Source organism: Physeter macrocephalus, chromosome 5 (assembly GCF_002837175.3).
Source record: "Physeter macrocephalus isolate SW-GA chromosome 5, ASM283717v5, whole genome shotgun sequence".
Classification (NCBI taxonomy): domain Eukaryota; kingdom Metazoa; phylum Chordata; class Mammalia; order Artiodactyla; family Physeteridae; genus Physeter; species Physeter macrocephalus.
Window position 1 is genome coordinate 42642902 of NC_041218.1, and position 24999 is coordinate 42667900.

A 24999-nucleotide genomic window follows, 5' to 3' on the forward strand; every position below is an offset into this window, starting at 1 on the left:
TGTGTTGAAAAAAATTGAGGGGGAAGGCTCAAGTTCCAAGAAGTCCCCAATTCACTTGGATTAGAGAGGTGAATGGTACCAACTTGAAAGCCCCCTTGGTTTAGGGACGTCTGGACCTATGTCATCATAACCACTTGGATTAAAAATGATCAACAAGAACCTCATCCAAGGTCTAAGGCTTCATCTCTTACCAGTTGGATGTGACACTGGGGAGGAAGTTTGGAATGGAATCAGGAGGTACCAGCCAGAACCCTGAGCCCGGCTTTGAATGACCACTTTGCTTTTGCTTAGTGAGAGTAAAGATTTTGTTTTGTTCATTGCTCTATCTCTGGTGGCCAGAACCATGCCTGGCACACAGTGAGTACTCAGTAAATATTTGTTGAATGAATAAAAAGCAGTGAGTCCTTTTAAATCGTACAGACCAGGGTTCAGTTCCCTCAATTCCTAGCTCTTGTGTGGGCCTTGCACAAGCCACAAAATCACTCTGAAGCTGTAAAATAGGAGTTGAAATCCATGCCTCTTCAGTTGAGAATAAAATATCCCAAAGCCAGGAGTAAGAAAAACTAATTTTGTAGCATCCAAATTCCTGAGTGCTCTTTAGCTTTGGAATCTGCAGGTTTTTACAGCTGTGTCAGGGAGGAAAAACTTTGAGGTGTACGAGTGAAATAACAAGGCCTTAGCAGAGCACCCGACATCTGGAAAACACTTAGTTAACAGCGTCCTCTCTCTCCCCTTCATTGGTTCTGTCCACATTTCTGTCTGTTCCTGTGTCTTTTCTTCCAAATTTCCCAGGACTAAAACCACCCAGTCGACTATAGTTTTCTCTCCTGCAGTTAAACCATGCTGTTAACTTCCTAATGGGCTTTCCTGTGGGGCCTCAGACCTTAGATTAGGCCAAATGTTTTAGCCTTTTTAAAAGTGGCATGAAATAGGCAGTTTGCTGCTGAAAAAGATCACTGTGGGTTAAAAAAGCCTTTCCCAGTCTCCACCAGGAGCCACCCTCCCCTCCACTGTCCGGCTGTCTGCCATTGGGTCTGATCATCTTCAGCTGTTTTTCAGTTCAAGTCAAGGCTTCCTCACCTCTGGCAATTCCAGTGGTTTGTGCTTGGGGAGATTTCCAGAGGGCGCTGTCCTGATTCCACACAGAGGGGCTTCCTGAGAGCAGAGGATCTGGGATGCCTGCCAGGTAACTCATGAGCCTGGAGGCCTGAAGCTCCGAAGGTTGAGGAGCCAGACCTGCCTCAGGGAAACACATTCCCTTTGGGAAACTTTTCCTCACATGCAGGGTGCAGAGCCCTGCAGTTTGAAGGGGAGCCAGTCTTTCCATCTGCTGAACAAGCCAGTTGCTAAAAACAGGAGACCAGACATCATCCTGCCCTGCAGAGACACTGTCTCTGGAAGCATCTGGTTGTTCTGAAACCGTCTTCCTGTTCATCAGAAAGACACAGGCTCCACCCTGGGTCCAGGTGCCGTGTGGCTTGCAGTTCCTCCTGATTCCTTCCTGATACACCTATGATGACACAGAAAAGTAACAACAGGCTGCCAAAAACCAAGAAGGATTGACAAATGCCAGGATCTTGGAAGCATCAGCTGATGGCAGTGAGAAGACAGAGCTGGACTGCGGGGCTCTGTCCAGGATGTAGCTCATGCTGTGAAGGTTCATGGAGAGGAACCACACCCCACACCCCTGAGAAAAGTCAGAAGGTAGTATAGTTTATATCTTCTCTATTGTTTGGTTCCTGACTCTTGTACTTGAAGCAAACTCCAGCTGATGGGCCTCTTTTTTTTTTTTTTTCCTACTCTCAGCTACAGGCCTCAGAGGTGGGCTTTTGTAAATCCATCTCTCTCTCTCTTTTCCCCCCTGTATCCATGTAGAGAAAGAAAACATGGGAATAAAATCAGATGGGAAATAGGGGAAACTGGCATGATTTCAGTGCATCCCAGTAAGTCTACTCCCCCAAAGCAAAGTGCTTTAAGGAGGGTGCTCTGGGAGCTGTGCATGCTGGAAAATCGAGCACTTTCTGTCTTGAGTTGATTCAGTCTCTGAAGAGGAGATGAACTTTGCCAGAGCAAGGGTTCTGAATCACTGGCGGCTGTGCCTTTGCCCTGTCCCCTCGCCTAGCGGGTACAAGAAGGAGATACATCCTTTATGAAGGTGGACAGAAAATGGAACCACTGCCAATCTACTCATAACGTCTGTTGAAATTTCATCATTGGTCTGGGCAAACTTTTTCCTTATTCAAGGATGAATAGGGGGCTTCCCTGGTGGCGCAGTGGTTGCGCGTCCGCCTGCCGATGCAGGGGAACCGGGTTCGCGCCCCGGTCCGGGAAGATCCCACATGCCGCGGAGCAGCTGGGCCCGTGAGCCATGGCCGCTGAGCCTGCGCGTCCGGAGCCTGTGCTCCGCAACGGGAGAGGCCGCAGCAGAGGGAGGCCCGCATACCACTGAAAAAAAAAAAAAACGAAAAAAAAAAACAAAAACAAACAAACAAACAAAAAAAGGATGAATAAAGACAAGAAAAGACTGCGTGGAAAAGTCCTGCAAGACAAGGTAAAGGCAATAGCTTCTAAAGACCCAGAAGCAGTGTCTACTTTTAGAAAATCACCTACAACAGTCTACAGAGGAGAATTTTGGGGAAATGTGTGGCATCCTCAGTATACTACAAAAAGACATGGCCTCCCTGGAACAGGAACAGAAGAACGTAAGGAAAAGTTGGGTTGATATGAAAAGGCAACAGAAAGAAAAAAAGATATGGATTAAATGAAGAAAGGTTTTGAGGAAATAAAATCCAGCAGCAGAGCTCAAATCCAAATTAGCAGGAGTATAGAAGAGTATTAATGTGTGGGAAGCTGAATAATGCCCCCACCCACAAAGATATCCGTATCCTAATCTCTGGAATCTGTGAACACTACTTTACATGGCAAAAAACAACTTTGCAGATGTGATTAAGTCGAGGATCTTGAGAGACGGAGAGGTTATCCTGGATTATCCACGTAGACCCTAAATGCAATCACAAGTGTTCTTGTGAGAGATATAGGCAGAGGGAAGTTTGATGATAAAAGAGAAGGCACTGTGACCACAGAGGCAGAGATTGGAACCATGGGACCGCAAGCCAAGGAATGCTGGCAGCCACCAGAAGCTGGAAGAGGCAGAGAATGGATTCTCCTCTAGAGCCTCCAGAAGGAGTACGGTTGTTCTGATAACTTCATTTTGGCCCAGTGATACTGATTTTAGACTTCAGGCCTCCAGAACTGTGAGAGAATAAATTTCTGTGGTGGGAAGTCACAGAGTTTGTGATAATTTACTAGAGCAGTCACAGAATACTAATACAAATGCTATGGAAAATCAAACCAGTGATGTGGGTTCAGGAAAAAGAAACTTGAGAAACTATTCTGGAAAACACAAGAAAGAGAAAGAGAGACAAGGTTTAGATGTGGAAGACGGAACTGACAGCCCACATTCAGCTTGTCGGTGTTGGTAATTATTGGGATCGGTGCCCAGGCATCAGATACTTCCCTGAGCTGATGAGAGACTGTGTATAAATGTAAAGAGCTCACTAACCATATTCTAAACAAACTCAGGGGAAAGAGGCTCACATCGGGGCATACCCGGGGGAGAATACAGAATAACAAGGATAAAGGGGAGAAAAAAAAAAAAACATTTCACAAGTGCCCAAACAGAGAAAAGAATAATAAAAATCAAGCTGACTTTAGATCTCTTCTCTATAGCAAAGAGTCTGTGTCTACTGAACCTGTCAGATTAGGCCACAAGGGGGTTTTTGTTTGTTTGTTTGTTTGTTTTTAAGTTCAGATATATTCATGCCTATCTGGGTTGGGAATCTGAAACATTAAAAGTTCTTTTGATTATCAAGTAAGTTTGCAAACCATCTATAGAGTTTTGGGGATTATGTTGTAACCCAACTACTTTATACTTGACTGAGATGTCTTCTGTGTATGAAGCCCATCAGAAAGACATTCTCAGACATGCAAGGGCTTGGGGAAAATAAGCATGTTCCTTTCTTTAAAATGTAAAGATATGTTGCAGAAGCCGAAGTGGTAAAGCAGAATAGAGCTCAAGAATAAGTAGCATAGGCGCTGTAATCAGTAAACCTAGAGAGCAGTTTAAATTATTATTATTATAAGTCTGGTGATCAAACAAATACAAATGTCAGAAATTGTTCTTAAAATAAGCTACAGAGTGGAAAGACAACAGTATGCCTGTGTTCTGGGTCTACACCCTGGAGTGTTGTTAACAGAGATCAAAAAGGGAAGAGGAGGTAAAGGTTTGTTACGTTGCTTGTCTGAAATAGTGTTGGTAACAAAAAAAGTTATTTCCTTTATTATTCTAATCTCCAGAGAAGTGTTAATGGCTAAAGAAGGACTCTGAATAGTATTGATACCAATATCTGCCATTTTTGGAGGTTTACTCTGAGCTAACCAACATGCTAAAAACTTTACCTTCATCATCTCTACTCAAGGCCCCAGGTGTAGATGCCAGATCCTTTCCCTCCCACCCACTGTTCTTAAGGTTCCTTAAGATCCTGCACCAGGAGGTGGTACAGCCTGAACCCCAGGCCGACCGACTCCAGAGCTCTTCCCTATCCCCTAATATGAAAAACTTACAGATAAACACTGGGAGATCCAAAAACAAGTTCTGGAACTACCCAAACACTGGGGAATAGAAAAGGAAAACTCATCATAAAGTAGACCCAAAAAAGTGTATCAGTAGTTTGTTTGTTTGTTTGTTGTTGGCTGTGTTGTGTCTTCGCTGCTGTGCACAGGCTTTCTCTAGTTATGGCGAGCAGGGGCCACTCTTTGTTGCGGTGTGCGGGCTTCTTAATGCAGTGGCTTCTCTTGTTGCGGAACACGGGCTCTAGGCGCGCAGGCTTCAGTAGTTGTGGCACATGGGCTTCAGTAGTTGTGGCTCGCAGGCTCTAGAGTGCAGGCTTAGTAGTTGTGGCGCCTGGGCTTAGTTGCTCCGCAGCATGTGGGATCTCCCTGGACCAGGGCTCGAACCCATGTCCCCTGCATTGGCAGGCGGACTCTCAACCACTGTGCCACCAGGGCAGTCCCTGAATAGATTTTTAAAAGCAGGAAAGGTACAGGGTACTTTCTCTAACACAGTGGACTTAGAATTAGAAAATACAAAATTATAAAATTTAAAACCCAAATACTTAGAGAAAAGCACAATCCAAATATTGTGGAGTCCAGTAAGAGACCAAATCTGCAACTGCAGACTAGATGGAGAGTAACAAGAAGGCTAAATAAGGAAATTTGAAGCAAGGACAAATACTTACCTAGAGAAAAATTCATGGCTTTATATATAAGAAATCATTTAAATAAATGAATATGCAACTTAAGAAGGCAAGCAGAGAGGCTAACGAAAACAGTGGGAAGTTGGAGAAAGGAATTAATGAAGATAAATGTTGACCTGTATTAATTAGAAAAAAAATGGTAGGTTTGATAAATACTGTTGCTGATTTTCTCAGAAGACCATCAAAGTAGACTGATTTCTCACAAATCTAATTTTTTAAATGAGGAAAAATAACTATACACATTAATGAGGAAGGGGGCATGACTGCAGAAGCAGAAGTTGTTTTTAAGTTAAAAATGATTACTAGTACAATTCTGTGCTCAAAATTAGAAAATCTGAATGGATTGGACGATCTTCTAAGAAATTTCTAAGAAATGGAAATTACTGTAATTGATTCAAGCAGTTGAAAACCTGAGTAGAACAAAAACCACGGGACTGTCATCAGAGAAGTTTCCTGCCCACTGTTTTGCAGACTAGTTCTTGCAAACCTGCCAAGAAGAGTTACCCAAGCTAAATTCTATGTAGACTGTTCTGGTGCTAATGTAATAATTCAGCACTTGGCTTTGGAGAGGAACAATGAGATGCAAGCATGTTTGGCAGGGATGGGATGAAATGCTGTAGAGGACGCATGTGAGAAGAACCCTGCCTTCCCTGGGAGCCGGTCCTTTCTTCCCAGGTGTGCGCCCACCTGCGTCCAGAGTCTGATGCCCCGCTATGTTTTCCCAACCCTGAGCCAGTGGTGGAAGACAATAAAGCCTTAGGGGAAATGAGTCTGAACCTAACACCCATGGCATCTTCTAAAATTTGGTGATCAAAAGAGAGAAGTCTTCCTTACTTTGCTCAGGGGAAGGTAATGTGCAGCCTTCCTTGAGAAAGAGACGTGTTCAGACAACTGGATTGACACGGTTGCTGAATTTGAATTTTGTGAAATTTCGTAAGTCCCCCCACCCAGGGGCACGTGAGTAGAGAGTAGCCATTGCCGGTGGCCACTGGCCCCGCCTTCAATTCTACCCTCTCTCCTTTCTCTCCTCTTGGCCCGCTTTTTCCTTGTTGGAAGGCTGCCTGTCCCACTCCCCCAGTTTTATCCTGTTGTCGCTAACTCTAGTCTCCTGCTGAAGGTGCACGTGGAAACCCTGCTCCCTTCACTGGCCTGGCTGCCAGGCCTGGGGACAGTTTGGGCTCGTGCACTGGGCACAGAGCTTGTGTCCCCAATAATTTCACTCTCCTTCCCCTCTTTTCCTTCAGAAGAGGTTGTGGAAATATTGTATTACAAAACAAAATCACCCCGGCATCGTTTGGGACTTTCTTGACCTTTACTTTTCCCCAAATCATTGCAAATGGTGATTATGCTCTTGGAAAAAAAGCTGGATCCTCTGATGGCACCGTTTGGGGAGGGGAAAGGGAGAGGAGAGGAGGGGAGGGGAGGGGTGGTGGGAGGGAAGAAGGAGAAGCCTTGAGAGGGGTCTTGTCTGCACTTTAATAATTCCACGCACTTGATAAGATGAGGACCTCTCGGCTTTGCCTTCTGCCCCTGGGCATCCAGCTGGGGGACTTGCCACCCTACCTCTTCTACCTCGAGTTTAATCTCATTATTTCCCCTTCCCCGCCTCTCATCCGTCCGCTCCTCACCCACTGAAACCTGCCTTCTCTCTACCACTTCCTGAAACTTCTCTCTCCCAGAACACCAGCCCCAGCTTCCCTGGCGTTCCTCAGAATCAGAGCCATTGCCCCCCTCCCCCCACCCGACTTCTTGCATCGCCCTCTCCCCTTGGCTCCTGGGCCACGTGCTCTGGGTTTTCCCTCCACCTTCCTGGCGGTTCCTTCTCTGTTTCCCTGACAGGCTCTGTTCCTCTGCCTGCCTCTTTAGAGAGTAAAAATTTTTTTTAAATAAATTTATTTATTTTTGGCTGCGTTGGGTCTTCGTTGCTGCGTGCGGGCTTTCTCTAGTTGCGGCGAGCGGGGGCCACTCTTTGTTGCGGTGCGTGGGCTTCTCATTGGGGTGGCTTCTCTTGTTGCGGAGCACGGGCTCTAGGCGCACGGGCTTCAGTAGTTGTGGCACATGGGCTCAGTAGTTGTGGCTCGCAGGCTCTAGAACTCAGGCTCAGCAGTTGTGGCGCATGGGCTTAGTTGCTACGCGGCATGTGGGATCTTCCCGGACCAGGGCTCGAACCCGTGTCCCCTGTACTGGCAGGCAGATTCTTAACCACTGTGCCACCAGGGAGGTCCTCTGCCTGCCTCTTAAGCGGCAGTGGCCCTTGGTCTTCTGTTCCTCTGCACAGTCTCCTGGGCTCTGGATGTGGAGGAGCCCCGTCCTTGTGCTCCTGGTGTCCACACCCAGAGCCCAGAACTTGCTGAGGGACAGCCAGCTGCTGTTCACACCCCACTGAGAGATCCCACAGGCCCCAAAGTCAGTGTGTCCAAGACATAATTCTCCATCAGCAACCCAAGTAGATGGTCCCTTCAGCACCCAGTTTCACAGGCTGGGAGCTGTGAGGATATTTCCCTCACATCCCCCATATCTGTTTCTTCATCAGGTCCTGCCAGCTCCCGATCTGTCTGGAATCAGCTCAGTGCCTTTTCCCTGCACCAGCCTCCATCATCTCTTCCCGGGACCCATCTCAGGTCTTGCTGCCTCCAGTCTTGTCCCCCATGCCTCCCCACCCCCATCCCTTCTCCACATCAGAGCCATTTTTATACCTTTACTGGGCATCTTCTGTGTCCCGGGCCCTCTACCACACCACAGCCCTAAATCATCGGTGGCCACTCCTTGCCCCCAAAGTACAGGCCAAACTCCTTAATATGGCTTAACAAACCCTCTAAGAGGCCTGGCCCTGCTTGCTTCTGCAGAATAATCTTTCAGCACCTGCACCACGCCCCAGGCACCCTGTGTTCCCTGGTCAGCGTGCAGTCCCTGCAGGGGCCGTGCCTGACCTCCCACCTCGTTCCTTTGCTCATGCTAATTCCTGCCACCCCACCTCTCTGCCTTGTAAGCCGGAAGGTGTCAGCTTAGCAGTCACTTCCCAGGAAGCCTCCCAGCTTTATTATGCTCTTGCAAAGGGCCTCAAAGCACCCCGAGTTTGCCTCTAGAGAGCGCTGGCTGAGTAATACAACATGTGGCTGATGTATTACTTACCTGGTTCCGCCCTTACACTCAGAAGTTTGAAGGCAGAGGCTGCGTTGTATCATTGTATCGTTGTACATCATTGTATCCTCAGCATCCAATAGCGCCTGGTACATAATACATATCCCTTAAATATCTTATCTGTGCAGTGAATGTGTGGCTCCATTGTATCACACCCTTTCTGCATTTATTGAAATCTGCTGTATCTCATGCACTATACTATAATAAATGCAGTGGAAACTCAAAGTACCAGAATCCTCAGAGAAAGGGAGCGAGAGTGAATTCTTGATTCTGGTGCCCTGTAGCTCACAAGCTGTTCTGGAAGCGTGAGTTTCTGTGTAGTTGGGAGTTTACCCTTTAAGTGCTTTTGCTACACCAAAAGAGTGACATTTTATCCACTTTTTCAGGGGTCACTGAGGATCATTCAGTCTGCAGCTCTAAGGCTGCAGGGGTGCCCTCCGTCTTCTGTCTCTTTAACTTTGCTGCTTTTCTCCCCTGCTGTCAGTGTCTGCCTGGCACCTTCCCCATCACCACTTCAAATTCCGTTACAGACCTCACTGTGCCAGCCACTATCCAGCTGAATAAGACATCTGCCCTCAAGCGCCTCACCTCCTTGTAGCTTACTTAGCAAACATTAATTGCATGCATTCTAGGTCCTTCTAAGTGTTGCCCATCTTGACTTCAGAACTTGGCCTTGAAATGGCCCTTTTTCCAAATAAATCATGGCTGTCAGCTGCTTTTGTGTGATTTGCCTCTCTTCTCAAAGTCAACTGTGAAAAAGAAATTGCAGCTCCCATCTGATGGGAGCCCTTCTGTTTTCAGAGGATGCTGACCAGGCACCAGGCCACCCGAGAGACATGCCCTGCTTAGCTCAGCTCTGCTGGTCCACGTTGAGCCCAGGAGAGTCTCAGAGAGACATAGCTCCCTGGGCTTGTGCCCTAGCAGCATCCTAGCCCCTGTGAGCCCTTTGAGGGCAGGGACCGCACTGCATTCATCTTTGTTTTCCTGGTGCCTGGTGCCAGTATATATTTGTGGAATTAGCAAAAGGACAGAAAGAGGGAAGGAAGGAGGGAGAAATGGAGAAAGGAAGGGAGGGAAGGGGGAGAAAAGTCGAAACCGAGAGATGAGATTCCCTTCCAGGCTAAGAAGTTAGAGGTGTCGAATGGAGGATTTGGTAAATGGGCTCATTGCGTCTTCGTGTGTGTGAAATTTCCTCCCAGGGAGTATCTGATGTGCTAGAAGAACCTGATACCATCAATACTGAAATAAATCCTCCAGACTTGAAGAGTTTCCAATAAGGTAAGAACTAACAGTAGGATAGCTGTATGACAGGAAACATCTCGAATACTCTGAAAGATTATAGCTCTAAGGAGGAAAAAACACAACTTCCTGAAGAAATCCAATGTTATGCGCAGCTGTTGCAGTAACTTCTGATTCACATGTATTGTTTCCATTTTGAAACTCAAACCATCTAGATTTGAGTGTCCTATCCTCTTTTCTCCATCTTTTCTCCTTTGTGTTGCTGGGTTTTAGTAGTGTGAAAAGGTTTCTATTTTTTTTCTGCCCCTACCCAATACATGAATCCTATTTGGTATTGGTTTGAGAGCAGAAGTTAAATTGGTTTAATCTCACATGTCAACTTCAGTAGATTGGTTGTGGTTCACTGGAGAGTTCAGAAAGATTCTGAAGCTGTATCTAAGTTAAAAGGGGGTGAGTTCCGTGGAAAGAGGTGAAGAGGATTGGAGAGTGTACATGCCAAGTATTTGCCACTCCCGTTCAAGAGGAAAGTAACTGGTGAGAGCAGGACTAACATCCTTCAGGTTTTGACTAAGAAGAGTCAACTGAAGTTGTTTTCATTTCCTCTTCATTCAGAGCCTCAAACTGTTGGTTTTCAGTTCATGTTCTACAGTGGTTTGAATGTAGTATTTTTGTGAATAGGGAGAAGAAGAGAGTTGAGTGTATTAACAGTGTTTAAACCTTTTCTCGAACCTGTCGATATCTGATATCTGATCCTAAACTGGACTTCATGACCATAAGAGAAGGGCAGGAATGAGAGACTATTTTAAAAATTCCTCCAGTAAAAATATTCTCCAGTGGTTATTTCAGAAGTAGTTTAAGCTTCTGAAACTTGATCTACAACTGGAGTCTCCTTAGCCTATAACTTGCCATCCACATTGATAACCTGGAATCCAGAGGTGTGCATTGGGAATCAGAGTGCACTGAGAAGTAGCCAATAGCTTTGACCTGCCACCAGACACATCCTGGCAGACATTTCTACAAATGCACGTAGCACCGTTCACCCTGGGGAAAACACACACAGTCATCTCATTGGAGGCCTTCCTTTTCAGGTGGAGAAACTGAGGCTTGCCAGTGATTTTAGCTGTTCACACTGATAACGACTTGGCCTCTAAGCCCCTGGGCCCTGCCTGGTGGCCAGTAAATATTCCTGACTGTCCTTCCTGTGTCAGTTATAGACACTGCAGATGTAGTGAGAAGACCCTTGAGCTCCCAGCGTCAAAGAGCTTCCAGTGCTGGTTGGGAGGAAACAGACAAAAGCACCCTAACAAATGTTTTAAGGTACCTGTAAGCGCACTGAAAAAAAAAAAAAAACAACAACCAGAAACGAACCTGGTGACCAGGGATGCTGCTTGGAAGAGACAGCATTTGCACTTAGACTGAAATGATGCAATGGGATGCAGTCGGTGTTGTCAAGATCTTGGGGAAGACTGTTCCAAGCCAGAGAAACAACAAAAGCAAACCCGTCCAAGAGACGAAGGAAAGTCAGTGATTGGAGCGGAGGGAACGTCCAGGGTCCTGTCCATTAGCCCTGATGCCTGCTAAATTGTTGTTGGTAGTGGTGGTGGTTTCTTGTAGGCCTTGAAAACCTTTATTGCACTTGCTGAAGTTGCTTTAAAGTAAACCTTTGCATTTGGTTGGACAGTGCTTGCTCAGCTGTGCAGAGAGATTATGAAGAATTCTGTAGATGGAGGTGAATCTTATCATGGGCATAACCCCTTTTGATGGAGGTGTGTGGTACAGATGGGGCCCATTTATGCTCCAGAGAACCTGTGCAGGTTGGTGGGGACACAGTGGCCAGCGACCACAAGCAGATTATCTGGGTGGGGAAGTAGCACGATGACACCATCAACAGCTGACCCACCCCTAAACAGTCTCGCTGAGCTCCTGCTTCCTCCTGCGTGCTGGCCTGTCCAGCCTTGGCCGCCTGCTCACTGCGTCCACAAACACTTCAAAAGCAACTTGTCACAAAAGGGAAAATACCTCCCCTGTACAACCTGCTCCCACGTCTGAATTCCCTCACTTCAGCTGCTGGCTGCAGTCTGGACTCTGGCCCCTAAACTGGAAACTGATGAGTTGTGTACACTCGAGCCCTTTCTCTCCCCTTGGTGCCTTTGCCCCCGCTGTCTCCCTGCGGGTCACCTTTCTCCCCAGTCCCCTCCCCTGGCAAGGCTAACCCGGTCCCTCCTGCAGGAAGCCACCTCTGACCTTGGCCGAGCTGGGCTCCCCTCTGTGCCCCAGACAGTCTACTCGGCACCCTACTGGTCCTCTTCTGCTCTGACTGTGGCCTCCGAGAGGCCGTGAGCTCCTCGTGGGCAGGGAGCAGGTCGTAGCCGTCAGGTGCCCTCGACTACCTGCACACAGTAGGGCTCAATCCATGTACGGTAACAAATGAGCAGCTGATCAGGCCCTCTTCATAAGGAGTGATTTTAGCTGTTTGTTTGTTCTCATCAAAGGGACATCAAGGGAAGATTAATGCTGAACACGGGCAACTATTTTCTTCTTTATATTCCTCTGAATTTATTCAGGTTGCTTACATAAGCAACTATCAATTACTTTTAGAAATTTTGGTGGTGAAATGGACATGACATAAAATTTACTATTTCAACCATTAGTAAGTATACAAATCAGTGACATTAAGTACATTCACATTGTTGTGCCACCATCACCACCATCTACAGAATTTTTTCCCAAACAGAAACTCCATACCCGTTAAATAATAACTCCCCATTCCTCCCTCCCACAGCCCCTGACAACCACTATTCTACTGTCTGTCTCTTTGGGTTTGACTCGTCTAGGGACTTCATATAAGTGGCCTCATATAATATTTGTCCTTCTGTGTCTGGCTTATTTCATTTAGCATAATGCCTTCAAGGTTCCTCTGTGTCTTAGCATGTGCCAGAAGTTCCTTCTTTTTAAGGCTGAATAATATTTCATCCTATATAAAATGTGTACCATATTTTGTTTATCCATTCATCCGTTGATGGACATTTAAGTTGTTTTCACCTTTTGGCTATTGTGAACAACGCTGCCATGAACATGGGTGTGCAAGTCACTGTTTGGTCCCTGTTTTCAACTCTTCTGGGTATATGCCCGGAAGTGGAATTGCTGGATCACATGGTAAAATCACTTTTACAACTTAGAAACATTTTTAATAGCTCTGAAATGGTCATTTCAGTTCAAACCAAAGGTTACCTTGAGGTGGGAGGTGATGCAGAAATGCAGGCTAAAATTTCAGACTTTTGTTCCTGTGACTTGTCTGATGCTTGGCGATATAAAATGTTTTGTTTTCAAGTGTGGTTTTAATTTTTTCTTACAGCATCAAGCTGCTAGCTGTGCAAGAACTACTTGACAGAGAGGCCCTGGAAAAGGTAAATATTTTGTTCCTCTTTCCCCAGATTTACACACTTAGAGCAGAGTGCCACACACAGGAAAAACTCAACTCCCCGTCACCAGAGACAGCACTTATAGCAGAGTTGGTCTGTTATTTTGTGTTCTTAACAGTCAGTGAACCTTGCAAAATTTTAATCAGAACGCCCCACATTGCTCATAGGCAAATGAGTTCACCTCTTCCTTGCTTGGCTCTTTCAGAGTTGAGTGAAAGCAGAGGCTCGCCCTGCTGTGGGCCAAGCTCTGGAGCAGGCTTTCTGTGCCTGGAAATACCGCACACCGGACGCCGCCCACATGCCAGATGCTGTGCTTCCCTCCGTCTCTGCTCGTGTGTGTTCTTATCTGGGCTTATGGGTGGTAGAATTGAGGCAGCGAGGTTAGGGAACTTGCCAGAGGAAAATTACCTAAGTGGCAGAGTCAGGATTTGAGCCCCATAGTTTCATTTCCAAAACCAATGCCTTTTCTGTTTAATAGGCTAGTTCATGAGTTTGAGCCCCCGTGGGGACTACTTCTGAGGACTGGGAAACTCCCTCCCACCTAAGTCCTGGAAGGAGCCATCCAGTGTGTCTCGGTTTTCTACGTTCAAGTCAAGTGCTCAGCTGGGGATCTTTTGCCAGTTTTGGGTTCAAGTTCTGTGTGGTGGGCTCCAAAAACCAGGCTGGGCGGGTGCCGAGGAGGCCCAAGTGCCACCCCACGGGCCTCCCAACTCATACCAAGCGGCTCCCCTGGGTGGCTCAGGACTCTTCCCCAGTTATGTGGCTATGGGCGTTAATTCGAATCTGTAAGGTTAACGTAGAAGAAAATGGTTAGAGAGATAAGAACCTAAACAATATATCTTATTTATAGAATTTAAAATGTTTGGATCAGTGGTCCATCTGCTGGTTGGCACTAAAGCAGATAAAGTCTTTAAGCACCAAGCAGTGGTGGGGGGGGAGGGGGAGGTGTCTGAGCTCTGGCTCTGAATTTAACGTCGCTCCAGCCTCACTGGTAACACAGATAGAACAAGGGTGGGGCTGCCTGCCTGCCCTCAGAGAGGTGACGTGAGAACCAAATGAGTCGGTGCGGTGGATGGGCTTTCTAAATGCCAAAGCACTCCACTCATATTAATTCTTAATTACTCATTGTAATTCTTGAATCCAGCCATGAAACCATACTAAGTCCAGGTTATTATATATGAAGATTCTTTGTATGTTTTTGAAACTTTTCAAAAGTTACTCCTCCAAAACCAATTCTCTTCTCAGTGTTCACTACAGGTAATTGTTTTACTCCTCGATTCTCATCCACCCTGATGAGTTAAAGAACCACAAGGAAAGATCTCTGTAGACCGTAGAGCTTTGCTACTCAAAGTGTGGTCTGCAGACCAGTAGCATCGTAAGCTTGTTAGAAACGCAGAATCTCAGGCCCTACCCAGACCCCCGATTCAGTTTGCATTCTCACAAGACCCCAGGTGATTCTTGTGCACCAAAGTCCAAGAAGTTCTCCCTGAGGAGTAACATTTACCATCACCATCACTGCTGTTGACTAGTCCATCTTCACAGAGAACCTCTGAGGTATCAGCTTTTTGCTTTTGTGGCCAATCAAGCTCCTTTTTTCACCAAAATCAAGCTCCTTTTTTTCACACCAAAAGTGAAGCAAACACCATAAATCTATTTGTAAGAACCCAGTTTTTTTGTTTTCTTGGGTTTTTTTTTGGTTTTTTCCATTTTTTAAAAACAAACACCATAAATCTATTTGTAAGAACCCAGTTTTTTTGTTTTCTTGGGTTTTTTTTGTTTTTTTCCATTTTTTAAAATAATTGAAGTATAGTTGACTTACAGTGTTGTGTTAGTTTCAGGTGTACAGTAAAATGATTCAGTTATTCATATATATATACCTCTTCTTTTTCAGACTTTTCCATTATAGGTTATACAAGATATTGAATATAGTTCCCTGTGCTATACAGTAGGTCCTTGTTGATTATCTATTTTATATATAGTAGTGTGTATCTGTTAATCCCAAACTCCTAATTTATCCATCCCCCTCTTCCGCTTTGGTAACCATATGTCTGTGAGTCTGTTTCTGTTTTATAAATAAGTTAATTTGTATCATTTTTTAGATTCCACATATAAGTGAATACCATATGATATTTGGTAAGAACCCAGATTTTATCTTTAGTTTGCCTGCTTCTTCCTTTCATTAAGAAAATAGTCTCATTTAATTTAATAGGTAGAGCCAGCAAGAATGACCTCAGTTAAACACATATCCTGCAAACCTCACACCTCTTTTTTTTAAAATTAATTAATTTATTTATTTATTTTTGGCTGCGTTGGGTCTTCGTTTCTGCGTGAGGGCCCCCTCCAGCTGTGGCAAGCGGGGGCCACTCTTCATCGCGGTGTGCGGGCCCCCCACTGTCGCGGCCTCTCCTGTTGCAGAGCACAGGCTCCAGACACGCAGGCTCAGCAATTGTGGCTCACGGGCCCAGCCGCCACGCGGCATGTGGGATCCTCCCAGACCAGGACTCGAACCCGCGTCCCCTGCATTGGCAGGCAGACTCTCAACCACTGCACCACCAGGGAAGCCCAACCTCACACCTCTTTAACTGTCTTTGCAGCTGGACTTCAAATGGCACCGTGCTTTTGGGTTTTGCAATTACTGAACTCCTGAGGTCCCACCACGGTAGGTCTGGTCACTTCTAGACAGATGGTCTTTCTCTTATAAGAGGGAAGGTATTCTGAAGAGGTCATTTCCCTCACAGCTACTTGCAGGTTAAACCTGACCAGTAAAATATTTAAATTATTTAAAACATAATATAAAAGGCTAAAAAGCAGCAGCAGTGTTTTGGAGTCTCCTAGACAATAAGACTTTTAGTGCTTTTTCTCCCTAATATTAGACATTGTTATTATGATCTTAGCATTTTAGTTAAAAATTACCAGCCATTTGCCTGACTTGTACTTTCCTTGGCTTTAGGTAGAGAGCCTGTCCATTTTTGGAAGTGCCAAGGCTTTCTGGGTTTCTGCAGTGCACAGAGTCTGTTGTAGAAGAGCCAGTGTCCCCTCCCAACCCCGCCTCTGTTTGGCTGTTGGACCTGGCAGAGGGCCTTCCTCGGAGGCCTGGGCCCCTTTTGTTAACCCATAAAACTGCTTTCTATTCCTTCTGTGGTGCCTTCCTCTAAAAGTCTCTAAAAGTCTTGGGTTTCACAATTGATCCTTGATCACACTGTGAAGAGGGGAAAATTCTCCTTTTCATGCTCTGTTTTCTAGATTTTTCTCTGCTCCTTGCTCCAGTGATCCTTACTGGTTTGGGGGTTTCTGTGTTTCACCTGCAGGGAGAGGAGAGTGGTGAACACCTGCCCAGTGAACCCCATACATAGATCAGTAGAGTCCCAGTTTTTACCTCTTCAAATGCTTTGTTTTAATTCAGGTGCCATTGACTGGGGTGGAGACTGGGGACACCTGGGAGGTCAAGTCTCTGAATTTCTCTTCTCCACCAACACCACATAAAGCCATTTCCCAGACAAGTGACAGTGATTTGTCATTTACTTAAAAAATGTTATAAACCATACAATTTATAATTGCTTCTTCTTCTAAAAATCTGTTAGAACCTTGAGAAGATGGCTTATGATGCATAAATGTCAGGATATGTAACATTTCCTTGAAAAAGTGTTTTGGATTTGATGTGCTTTTTTGATCAGCTATCCATTAGACACCAAGAGCAAAGGCTTGCTCTGAGACAGATGCATGCCATCCTACTCTCTCTGTTCTCTGTGCTTTAAGAGCAGGACGCTTTTGTTTTTCTGAACTTAAGTCACATAGGCTTGTTTCCCAGGCTTTATAAACAGACCCCATCTAATGCCTTTAAACACAGCATTGCATGAAAGGAAATAAAAATATTGGTACAGCTTGATTTAGTAAGATCATTTTTTCAATGACCCTTTCAAACAGCTTCCTGCAAAGCTGCAAACAATAGTTTGGCCGTTCCCTCCAGCTGGAGGTCACCCTCTCCCTGGAAGGGCCAGAGGGCAGAGCACCGACTGACCCCACCCGAGACCCAAGCCTGCCTGAAGAGCTGCCTGTGTGAGCCGGGCCTCCTAGAGGCTCAGGACGCCCAACTCATGGCCATCGCCAGTCCTACCCCTACCTCTACCCACACCCCATTTGCAAAACTGTCTAGGACAAAATGCCTGTAGGTCTTCATGCCTGCTGCTGCTAGATAGTTTTCCTAGAATCTCAGCGTTGAAGTCCCACTCTTAGTCTAGTTTTCCTAACAGCTGGAACAGATGATCTCTAAGACCTCTTGGTGCTTTCGCGTGAGATAAAGCATATACATTTCAGCAGCGAGCCTGAGACTAGGAAAATTGCACTTGACGTTTGCACATGGTGGCTAGTCAGGGACTCTTCCAGCTGAACCCTAGTGGTAGGCAACATTGGAATTAGAAGTTAGTAGCTTCCTGGGGATTTTCAGAAGGAAATAGGAGGTAAATAATTGTCACATAGAAGTGCATGAATAACCTAAGGATGCCAAGTGCTTGTATCTGTAACTGGTGGTGGTATGTTCTAAACATACACACATGCACATACATAAGCTCTAGCTCTGTTATTACACACTTTTGGAGTGTTTTTCACTGTGATTTGGACGTCATGTTAATTTAGTGTGTGCAACAACTGAGCGCTTATGCCGTCCTAAATCACACTACATACCAAAGGAGATAAAGTTATAAAAATACATTTGGGGCTTCCCTGGTGGCGCAGTGGTTAAGAAATCGCCTGCCAATGGAGGGGACACGGGTTTGATCCATGGTCTGGGAAGATCCCACATGCTGCGGAGCAACTAAGCCCGTGCGCCACAACTACTGAACCTGCGCTCTAGAGCCCGCGAGCCACAACTACTGAGCCCATGTGCCACAACTACTGAAGCCTGCGTGCCTAGAGCCCGTGCTCCGCAACAAGGGAAGCCACCGCAATGAGAAGACCGCGCACCACAACGGAGAGTAGCCCCCGCTCGCCACAACTAGAGAAAGCCTGTGGGCAGCAACGAAGACCCAATGCAGCAAAAAATTAATTAATTAAATTTATTTTTAAAAATGCATTTGAATGGCATATGTGGAATACCAGAATGTCAGAGCTCAGGGAATCCAACCCTGTCATTTGTCATTTTGCAGACAGGACACAGAGACCAGAGGTGTTGAAGTGTCCTCCTCGTCCAGGGCCCATAACAGTTGTGTTGGTAGTCTACCATCAACCCTGGAGGACTCAGCTCCATTCCAGGGCTCCCTTCAGTACAGCTGCTGCCTGTCTTCCATGGTCTCGTTTATCCTGGGCGTCAGCTTTAGCAAACTTTGCTGGTGCTTCTGTCGCTGCATATTTCAGGGCTGGGAGCAGATGCAGAGGTTTGGTCCCTGGCCCAGGTGATGGAGAACTGAAACCCAGGTCTTCTAATCCTTGTGGCGAAACAGACATAGGCTTGCGGTGTTTGTCTCCATGAGCTCCCCTTGGCCCAGCAGGGGAGACAGAGAACGTGGGCTGGGGGTTAGAGGAGGAGGGCAGTCAGAGGTTCAGGGCTCGGGATGTGGACACTGTCAGGGAGCATCTGAGAGCAGAGGACCTCTCGGAGGTGTGAGGGCGGCAGAGGGTCCAGGGGCCTGGGGAGGAAGGTGATGAGAAACGTGCAGGAGGGTAGAGAACACGCAGCAGACTCGCCCTTTGTAGGCTCTGTGTCAAAATGAATTGCTTCAAGAATCTTAACATAAAATACACCTTTTACAAAACAGTACTCTGTTTTGATTTTTAAATATCAGAATGAAATTCTTCAGCTCCCTGGGTTTATTTTTCTCCCAGGCCTAGTCCTTCACATAGAGCTTAATTTGAATGCCATCTTGAGTGGTCAGTATTCATGTATCTGTTAGATTTTTTTTTAGGTGGATTGAGCCAGATCTGTGTCTAATCATGATTAAATTCATTGTAGTCATGTTCCTGGCTAAATCCCTTCCAGCAGGCAGCTTGCTACCTTCCTTGAAGGGCTAGTGAGCAGAAATGGGGGCCCCTGTGGAGCTCAGGCTCCCCCCGTTTGCTGTGTGGAGTCTGGCTGAGGCCCGCAGGGGCCCCCACAGCCAGCCGCTCACCAGCTCCGCTTTGCAAATTGCACACTTGGGCCCTGACCCCGTTCTGGAAAGGGCTCTCGGCTGGGCTACACCGCAAGCACCTCAGCTGTCAGAAAATGGAGCATCTTGGTGAATTATGGGCTAGGCTTCACAGTTCATTTTCAGAAAGGGAACAAGATGCATTTTCTCCTATTCTTTTAAAACCATCACAAGATACCATGTATATTGAGGGGCTCCTGGTACCTTTCTCCGATTATGAAACGCTTTTATTTGAAGTGAGCAAAAAGTGGAGTCTCAAAATAGGACTTTTTAATTCCTTTTAGCTTTATTAGCTATCAAAGATCAGCAAATTAAACAATGAGGGATCATTTTAAATGTACTATTATGTTGGCAAAGGTTTCTAAACAATGATATGTAATGTTGAAGTTGTGATAAGACCAGTGTCCCCATTCATTGGGGAGGGTAGTGACAAGGCACTGTCCTTTTGAAGCTCTGGGGTGGTGTATTTCATTAGCCTTTGAGATGCCCCTACCCTGTGACCAAGGTCGATTCCTAGGAGTATATTTAAGGAATGATCCATAAATATGTGGAAAAGGCATTTTACAGCATGCTTTATAATTATGAATCATTGCAGGCAGTTCACTGCTCAGTAGGAAGGGTGGGTTTAAACTGTCTGTGGTAGGTCTGCCCCATGGTCTGGTATGTGGCCATTAAAAATGATAATCATTTAGCCTTGTAGAAATTCGATATAATGTTTACAAAAAGGAGGATAAGCAGTTGTACCTGCTGTGATTACAACTATGTAAAAATATATGTATTCATTCTTTCAACCAATATTTATTAAGTACTTGTGTCAGGCTTTGTACTAGGCTGGGAGACACATACAGCTGTGACCAAGATGATTATCTTTCCTACCCTCATGTAGCTCACATAATTGGTGAGGAAAATGTTAACAAGTACACAAATACTTATTTAAATACAATAGTGATAAGCAATGCCCCCCAAAACACCAAAACAAAATCAGGTCATGGTTGGGGGCACCTAAAGTTCTCGTAGCATCCAAGGAAATACGAAAAAAACCAAAACATAATTAGGTAGTTCTTTTTTCCTTTTAAATTTCCTTTATCATTCATTTAATATTCCTGGAATCAACTTTTGAAGATCCCTTAAGACCTCCAGCTATGGCTGGAGGCGCCAGGGGGAAGGAGCAAGGTGGATGGCAGGGAATCTGGAGGATGGGGCTGTGCACCAAGACAGAAGTGCCCTCTGAGTGCCCGGGAGTCCTGCACAGGAGGGTCTTTCTACATCAGGGCAAATGATGATGGGCCCTCCAGTCAAATCTGGCGATAGCTAGTTTTTAAACATCAAGTTTTATTAATATGCCGATGCATCCATTCATTTATTCACTGTCTGTGGCTGCTGTCACATTACAATGTCAGCGTTAAGTAGTTGTGACAGAAAAGGTATAACCCACAAAACCCTGAATATTTATTATTTGGACCTTTGCCGAAAGTGTGCCAACTCCTGTTCTAGATCAGTGGTGCTTGGCTGCTGACCTCTGAAGTATCAGGTGAGAGCTGTACGACCCCATCCAGAAAAATGAACCTCTGAACCTATACATGCGGTTGAATTTACATTTTCTTGAAGCTTCCCCATGGAGGCCCTCAGGGTCATACTTCTGGGCCCTGGTGTAGGTAGGACTCATTTCTCTACCCCAGAAATGCTGAAATATCTTCTCTCATTACAAAATGGTAGCCTAGTGAGGAAATGTTTCTCAGAGTGGGACGGCTCACCCTTCCCAGGGAGGCATAGTGCCCAGGGTCTGCAGGGAGTGTCCTTCATGTGGTTAGAGGCCAGTCAGATTCTAGATGAGACTGTATCCCATTGGCACAGAAATAGCATCCCTTTGGTTACCTTTTCGTGATTTATGGTTTGATCCCATATTGGTTATTCTAAGGAGATTATCTGGTTCATAGAGTACCTGTGATCCTATTCTTTACCCCTTTCTTTCTAGCATCATTTTCTTCACTGGTAACTTGAGACATATTTAGGTCTCCTGAAATCTGAAATGTGTTCCTACTGTCCTACTTTCCTCTTTGCTACTGTCCTATTTCTCTTCTTTCATATACTCATAGGTATCTTGAATGTAAATTCCCACCCTACACAACCAACCTTCATCTCCTCTCAGCTGTCCTTAACCCTTAGGAGCCTAGCCCCTGTCCCAGTTAATCTAATAAATCATAGCTTACCCTAGCCAACTTCTAACCCAAAGCATTTTTATTGAAAATATTTTTTGCTTTTTATTGAAAAGTATGATGAAATAATTTTATATAGAACTTAAAATTTGTATATGCAATTATCCTTTTCTTGTAATTTCTGGGTACCTATTTCTGTTTTTATACTGCATCCATAATGATATTATGTTAAAAAACATTTAAAAAAATTTTGAACCCATTTAGATTAGATACAAATAGGAGTGGAAAAAGGAAAGAAATCATTCCTAGAGATTTTCTTATCTAGGTGATCTGTACTGCTTGGGGAGTCTGAATCAACTGCTGTCTTCTACCTGTGATGGTTGTCCTTGGGGACACTCTCCTTGATGGTTCCATTACTTTGTCTTCATACTCTAAAAGCTTCATTACTTCTTAGTCTCCTAATTGATTCTAGACTTATAGAGGAAAAGAAGAGAAATCTTATTATAGCCATATGGATTGCAGACTCAGGCAGAGGCCAAAGCAAGACCTATAACAAAAGCAGAAACATCATTTCATTCAGGTTTGAAAGTCAAGGGGGCCTTGAAAAATCACCCCTCTCCATCTTTTGCTAAGAATCATTTTATCATCAACTAGAGAGAATTTTGCTGGCATCTTCTGGTGGCTCATAAATAGTGGGCTGGTTTTGTGAACTTGTCTAACCTATGATTTAAACATAATACTTTCATGTTAATATTTTTTTTCTTGTGCTGACTCTCTCCTTGAGAAACCCTCTTTCCCTTTGAGAGGGCATCTGGATGTTCCACTTCTTGGTAATGCCAGAATAGCTTGTATCAGAATAACCTTTCCTCAAATAACAATTATAAACTCTGGGTAAAGTGCAAACAACTATTTGAAGGCACTTAAGAGAAACCAAAAACTGGAGAGATGTCAACCCTCAAAAGAAGGAACTAGCACTGGGTGAGTTCCACATCTATATGGCTTTTCCCCTGACAGCATTCCCCAGTCTGTGTGGGCAGCTAGAGCTCAGGCTGGTTTGGGGGATGTCATGAGTCTTCTCTCTCTTTTTTTCTTGGTCAGTCTATGTAAAGGTTTCTCTTTTTTGTGTTGAGCTTTTCAAAGAACTTTCAGTTTCATTGATTTTTCTCTATTGTTTTTTATTCCCTATTTCATTCTCTTCTGCGCTAATCTTTGTTGTTTCTTTCCTTCTCCTTAGTTTTTGGGTTGTTTTGGGTCTCCTTGCTTTTTCCAGTGTCTTAAACTGGAAGCTTAGGTTATTGATTTGAGAGCTTTCTTCTTTATTAGGAATCTACAGCTATAAATTTCTCTCTAAGCATTGCTTTAATGACTCCCATAAGTTTTGGTATGTTGCATCTTCATTTTCATTCATCTCACCGTTTTAGTTTTAGATTTCCCTTGTGATTTCTTCTTTGACCCATTGTTTATTTGCAAGTGTATTATTTAATTTCCATTTATTTATGAATTTCCCACCAATTTTTTTGTTGTTGATTTCTAATTTCATTCCATTACATTGTCATCAGAGAAGATACTTTACTTGACTTCAGTCCTTTTAAATGTATTTAGGCTTATTTTGTGGTCTACCATGTGGTCCATTCTGGAGACTATTCCATGTGACTTGAGAAGAATGTGTGTTTTGCTGTTGTTGGGGTGAGTGTTTTGTGAATGTCTGTGGATCTATTTGGTTTATGTGGTTGTTTAAGTCTTTCAGTTCCTGTTGATCAGTTTAGTTCTATCCATTATTGAAAATGGGGTATTGAAGTCTCCAGCTATTGTTGAATTGTCTGTTCCTTCCTTCAATTCTGACAGTTTTTGTTTTATGTATTTTGGGGCTCTGTTATTAGGTGCATATATATTTATAATGGTTATGTCTTTCTGATTGACCCTTTTATTATTATAAAATCTCTTGTCATCTCTAGTAACAGTTTTTGTTTTGAAGACTATTTCTGTGATACTAGTATAGCCATTCCAACTTCCTTATGATTGCTGTTTGTATGATGTAACTTTTTCAGTCTTTTTACTTTCAACCTACATGTATCTTTGAATCTTAAATTTATCTCCTCTACACAGCCTGTAGTTGGATATTGTTTTTTACTCAGTTTGACAGTCTCTGCCTTTTGATTGGGTTGTTTAATCCATTCACATTTAATGTTATTATTGATATAGTTGAGTTTACATCTGCCATTTTACTTTTTGTTTTCTATGACTTATGTCTGTTTTGTTCCTCCTTTTCTCTTTCACTGCTTTCTTTTACACTAAGTGAATATTTTCTGAAGTAGCATTTTAATTTCCTTAATGATATTTTTCGCTATGCTTTTTGAGTTATATTCTTAGTGGTTGCTCCAGAGTTTACCATGTACATCTTAATTTATCAGATTTTTACTAACTTAATTCCAATGAGATGTAGAAACATTACTCATATGTAATATGTTACACATATTACATCTAACTATGCTACAGACCCAACTATATATTCTTATGATCATTATTTTATATACTTTTATGTCTTTTAAAGAAGATGAGAGAAGGGAGGAGAACACGTATATTTTAAAGAGTTAACTACATTAACCTTCTTATTTACCATTTCTGATTTTCTTCATATGTTCCTGTGGATTCCAGTTACCATTTGGCATCATTTTCTTATTTTAGCTCATCTTTACTCCTACCCAGCTCCTTTGTGCTGGTCAGCTACATTATATATCTATATGTTATAGACCCAACAATACAACTGTATACCTTTATTAATATTCACACAATATGAATAAAGGAGAAGAAATATGTATTCATACTGTCTTTTATAATTATATAATTACCTTTATTCGTTCTTTTCATTTTTTTCATGAGGATTTGAGTTGGTCTGGGGTCACTTGCTTTCAGCCTGAAGAACTTTCTTTGGTATTTCTTATAAGGAAGATCTGCTAGGAACAAATTCTCCCTTTTTTTTTGGTCTGGGAATGTATTTCATCTTCATTTTTGAAAGATGGTTTTTCTGGATATGATTCTTCATTGACAGTACTTTGAATATGTCATTCTACTGCCTTCTGGCCTTCATTGTTTCAGATGAAAATTTAGATGCTAATCTTACTAGAAACAAGTGAATTTTGAAAGCTGGCTATATTCCTAGACAGCACGTTTACTGAAGGGATATTTTATTTTGGGGGTTTCTGAAAAGTGGCTCTTACTTACTCAGTGTCCCAAAGCTGGTTCAAATTTAGTGACACAATTTCATTTGTTTGAGGAGACTTCTAAGGCATTATCTACATAAAGTCCAACAAAACATTTCACTTGGTTTTAGCAAAGAGAAAAATGAAAAGTAGACAGCATTTGGATATTCTAGTAAGACCAAAGACTTTGTACTAAGAAATATCTGAGTTTAATTCTCAAACTATAGGTTATGAAATCAATTGAGTAAATTACAACCATCATTTGTTTCATTGTATATGTATATGGATGGATTGATGGATGGATGAGTGGGTGGCTGGATGGATGAATGGATAGGCGGATGGGTGGATAGATGGATACAGACATACCTACACAGTTGGCAAGCAGACACATGGATAGAATATACCAG

The 24999-nt window shown here is 44.0% G+C and overlaps 1 protein-coding gene across 3 annotated transcripts in view; it reads left to right on the forward strand.

Moving 5' to 3' along the window:
* The window catches only part of EEPD1 (endonuclease/exonuclease/phosphatase family domain containing 1), a 78560-nt gene extending 63321 nt beyond the window's left edge, over positions 1-15239 (forward strand). The window contains exons 3-4 of one of the 3 annotated variants that reach the window (XM_028489893.2): positions 13051-13102; positions 15009-15239. In XM_028489893.2, coding sequence (XP_028345694.2) covers positions 13051-13102; positions 15009-15023 — 67 coding nt within the window. In that variant the 3' untranslated portion in view covers positions 15024-15239. Of the gene's footprint in view, positions 1-9655; positions 9708-13050; positions 13103-15008 lie in introns of those variants that run through there. The other 2 variants (XR_003679793.2, XM_028489899.2) reach the window with 2 other exon arrangements.
* Positions 15240-24999: the final 9760 nt, after the last annotated feature.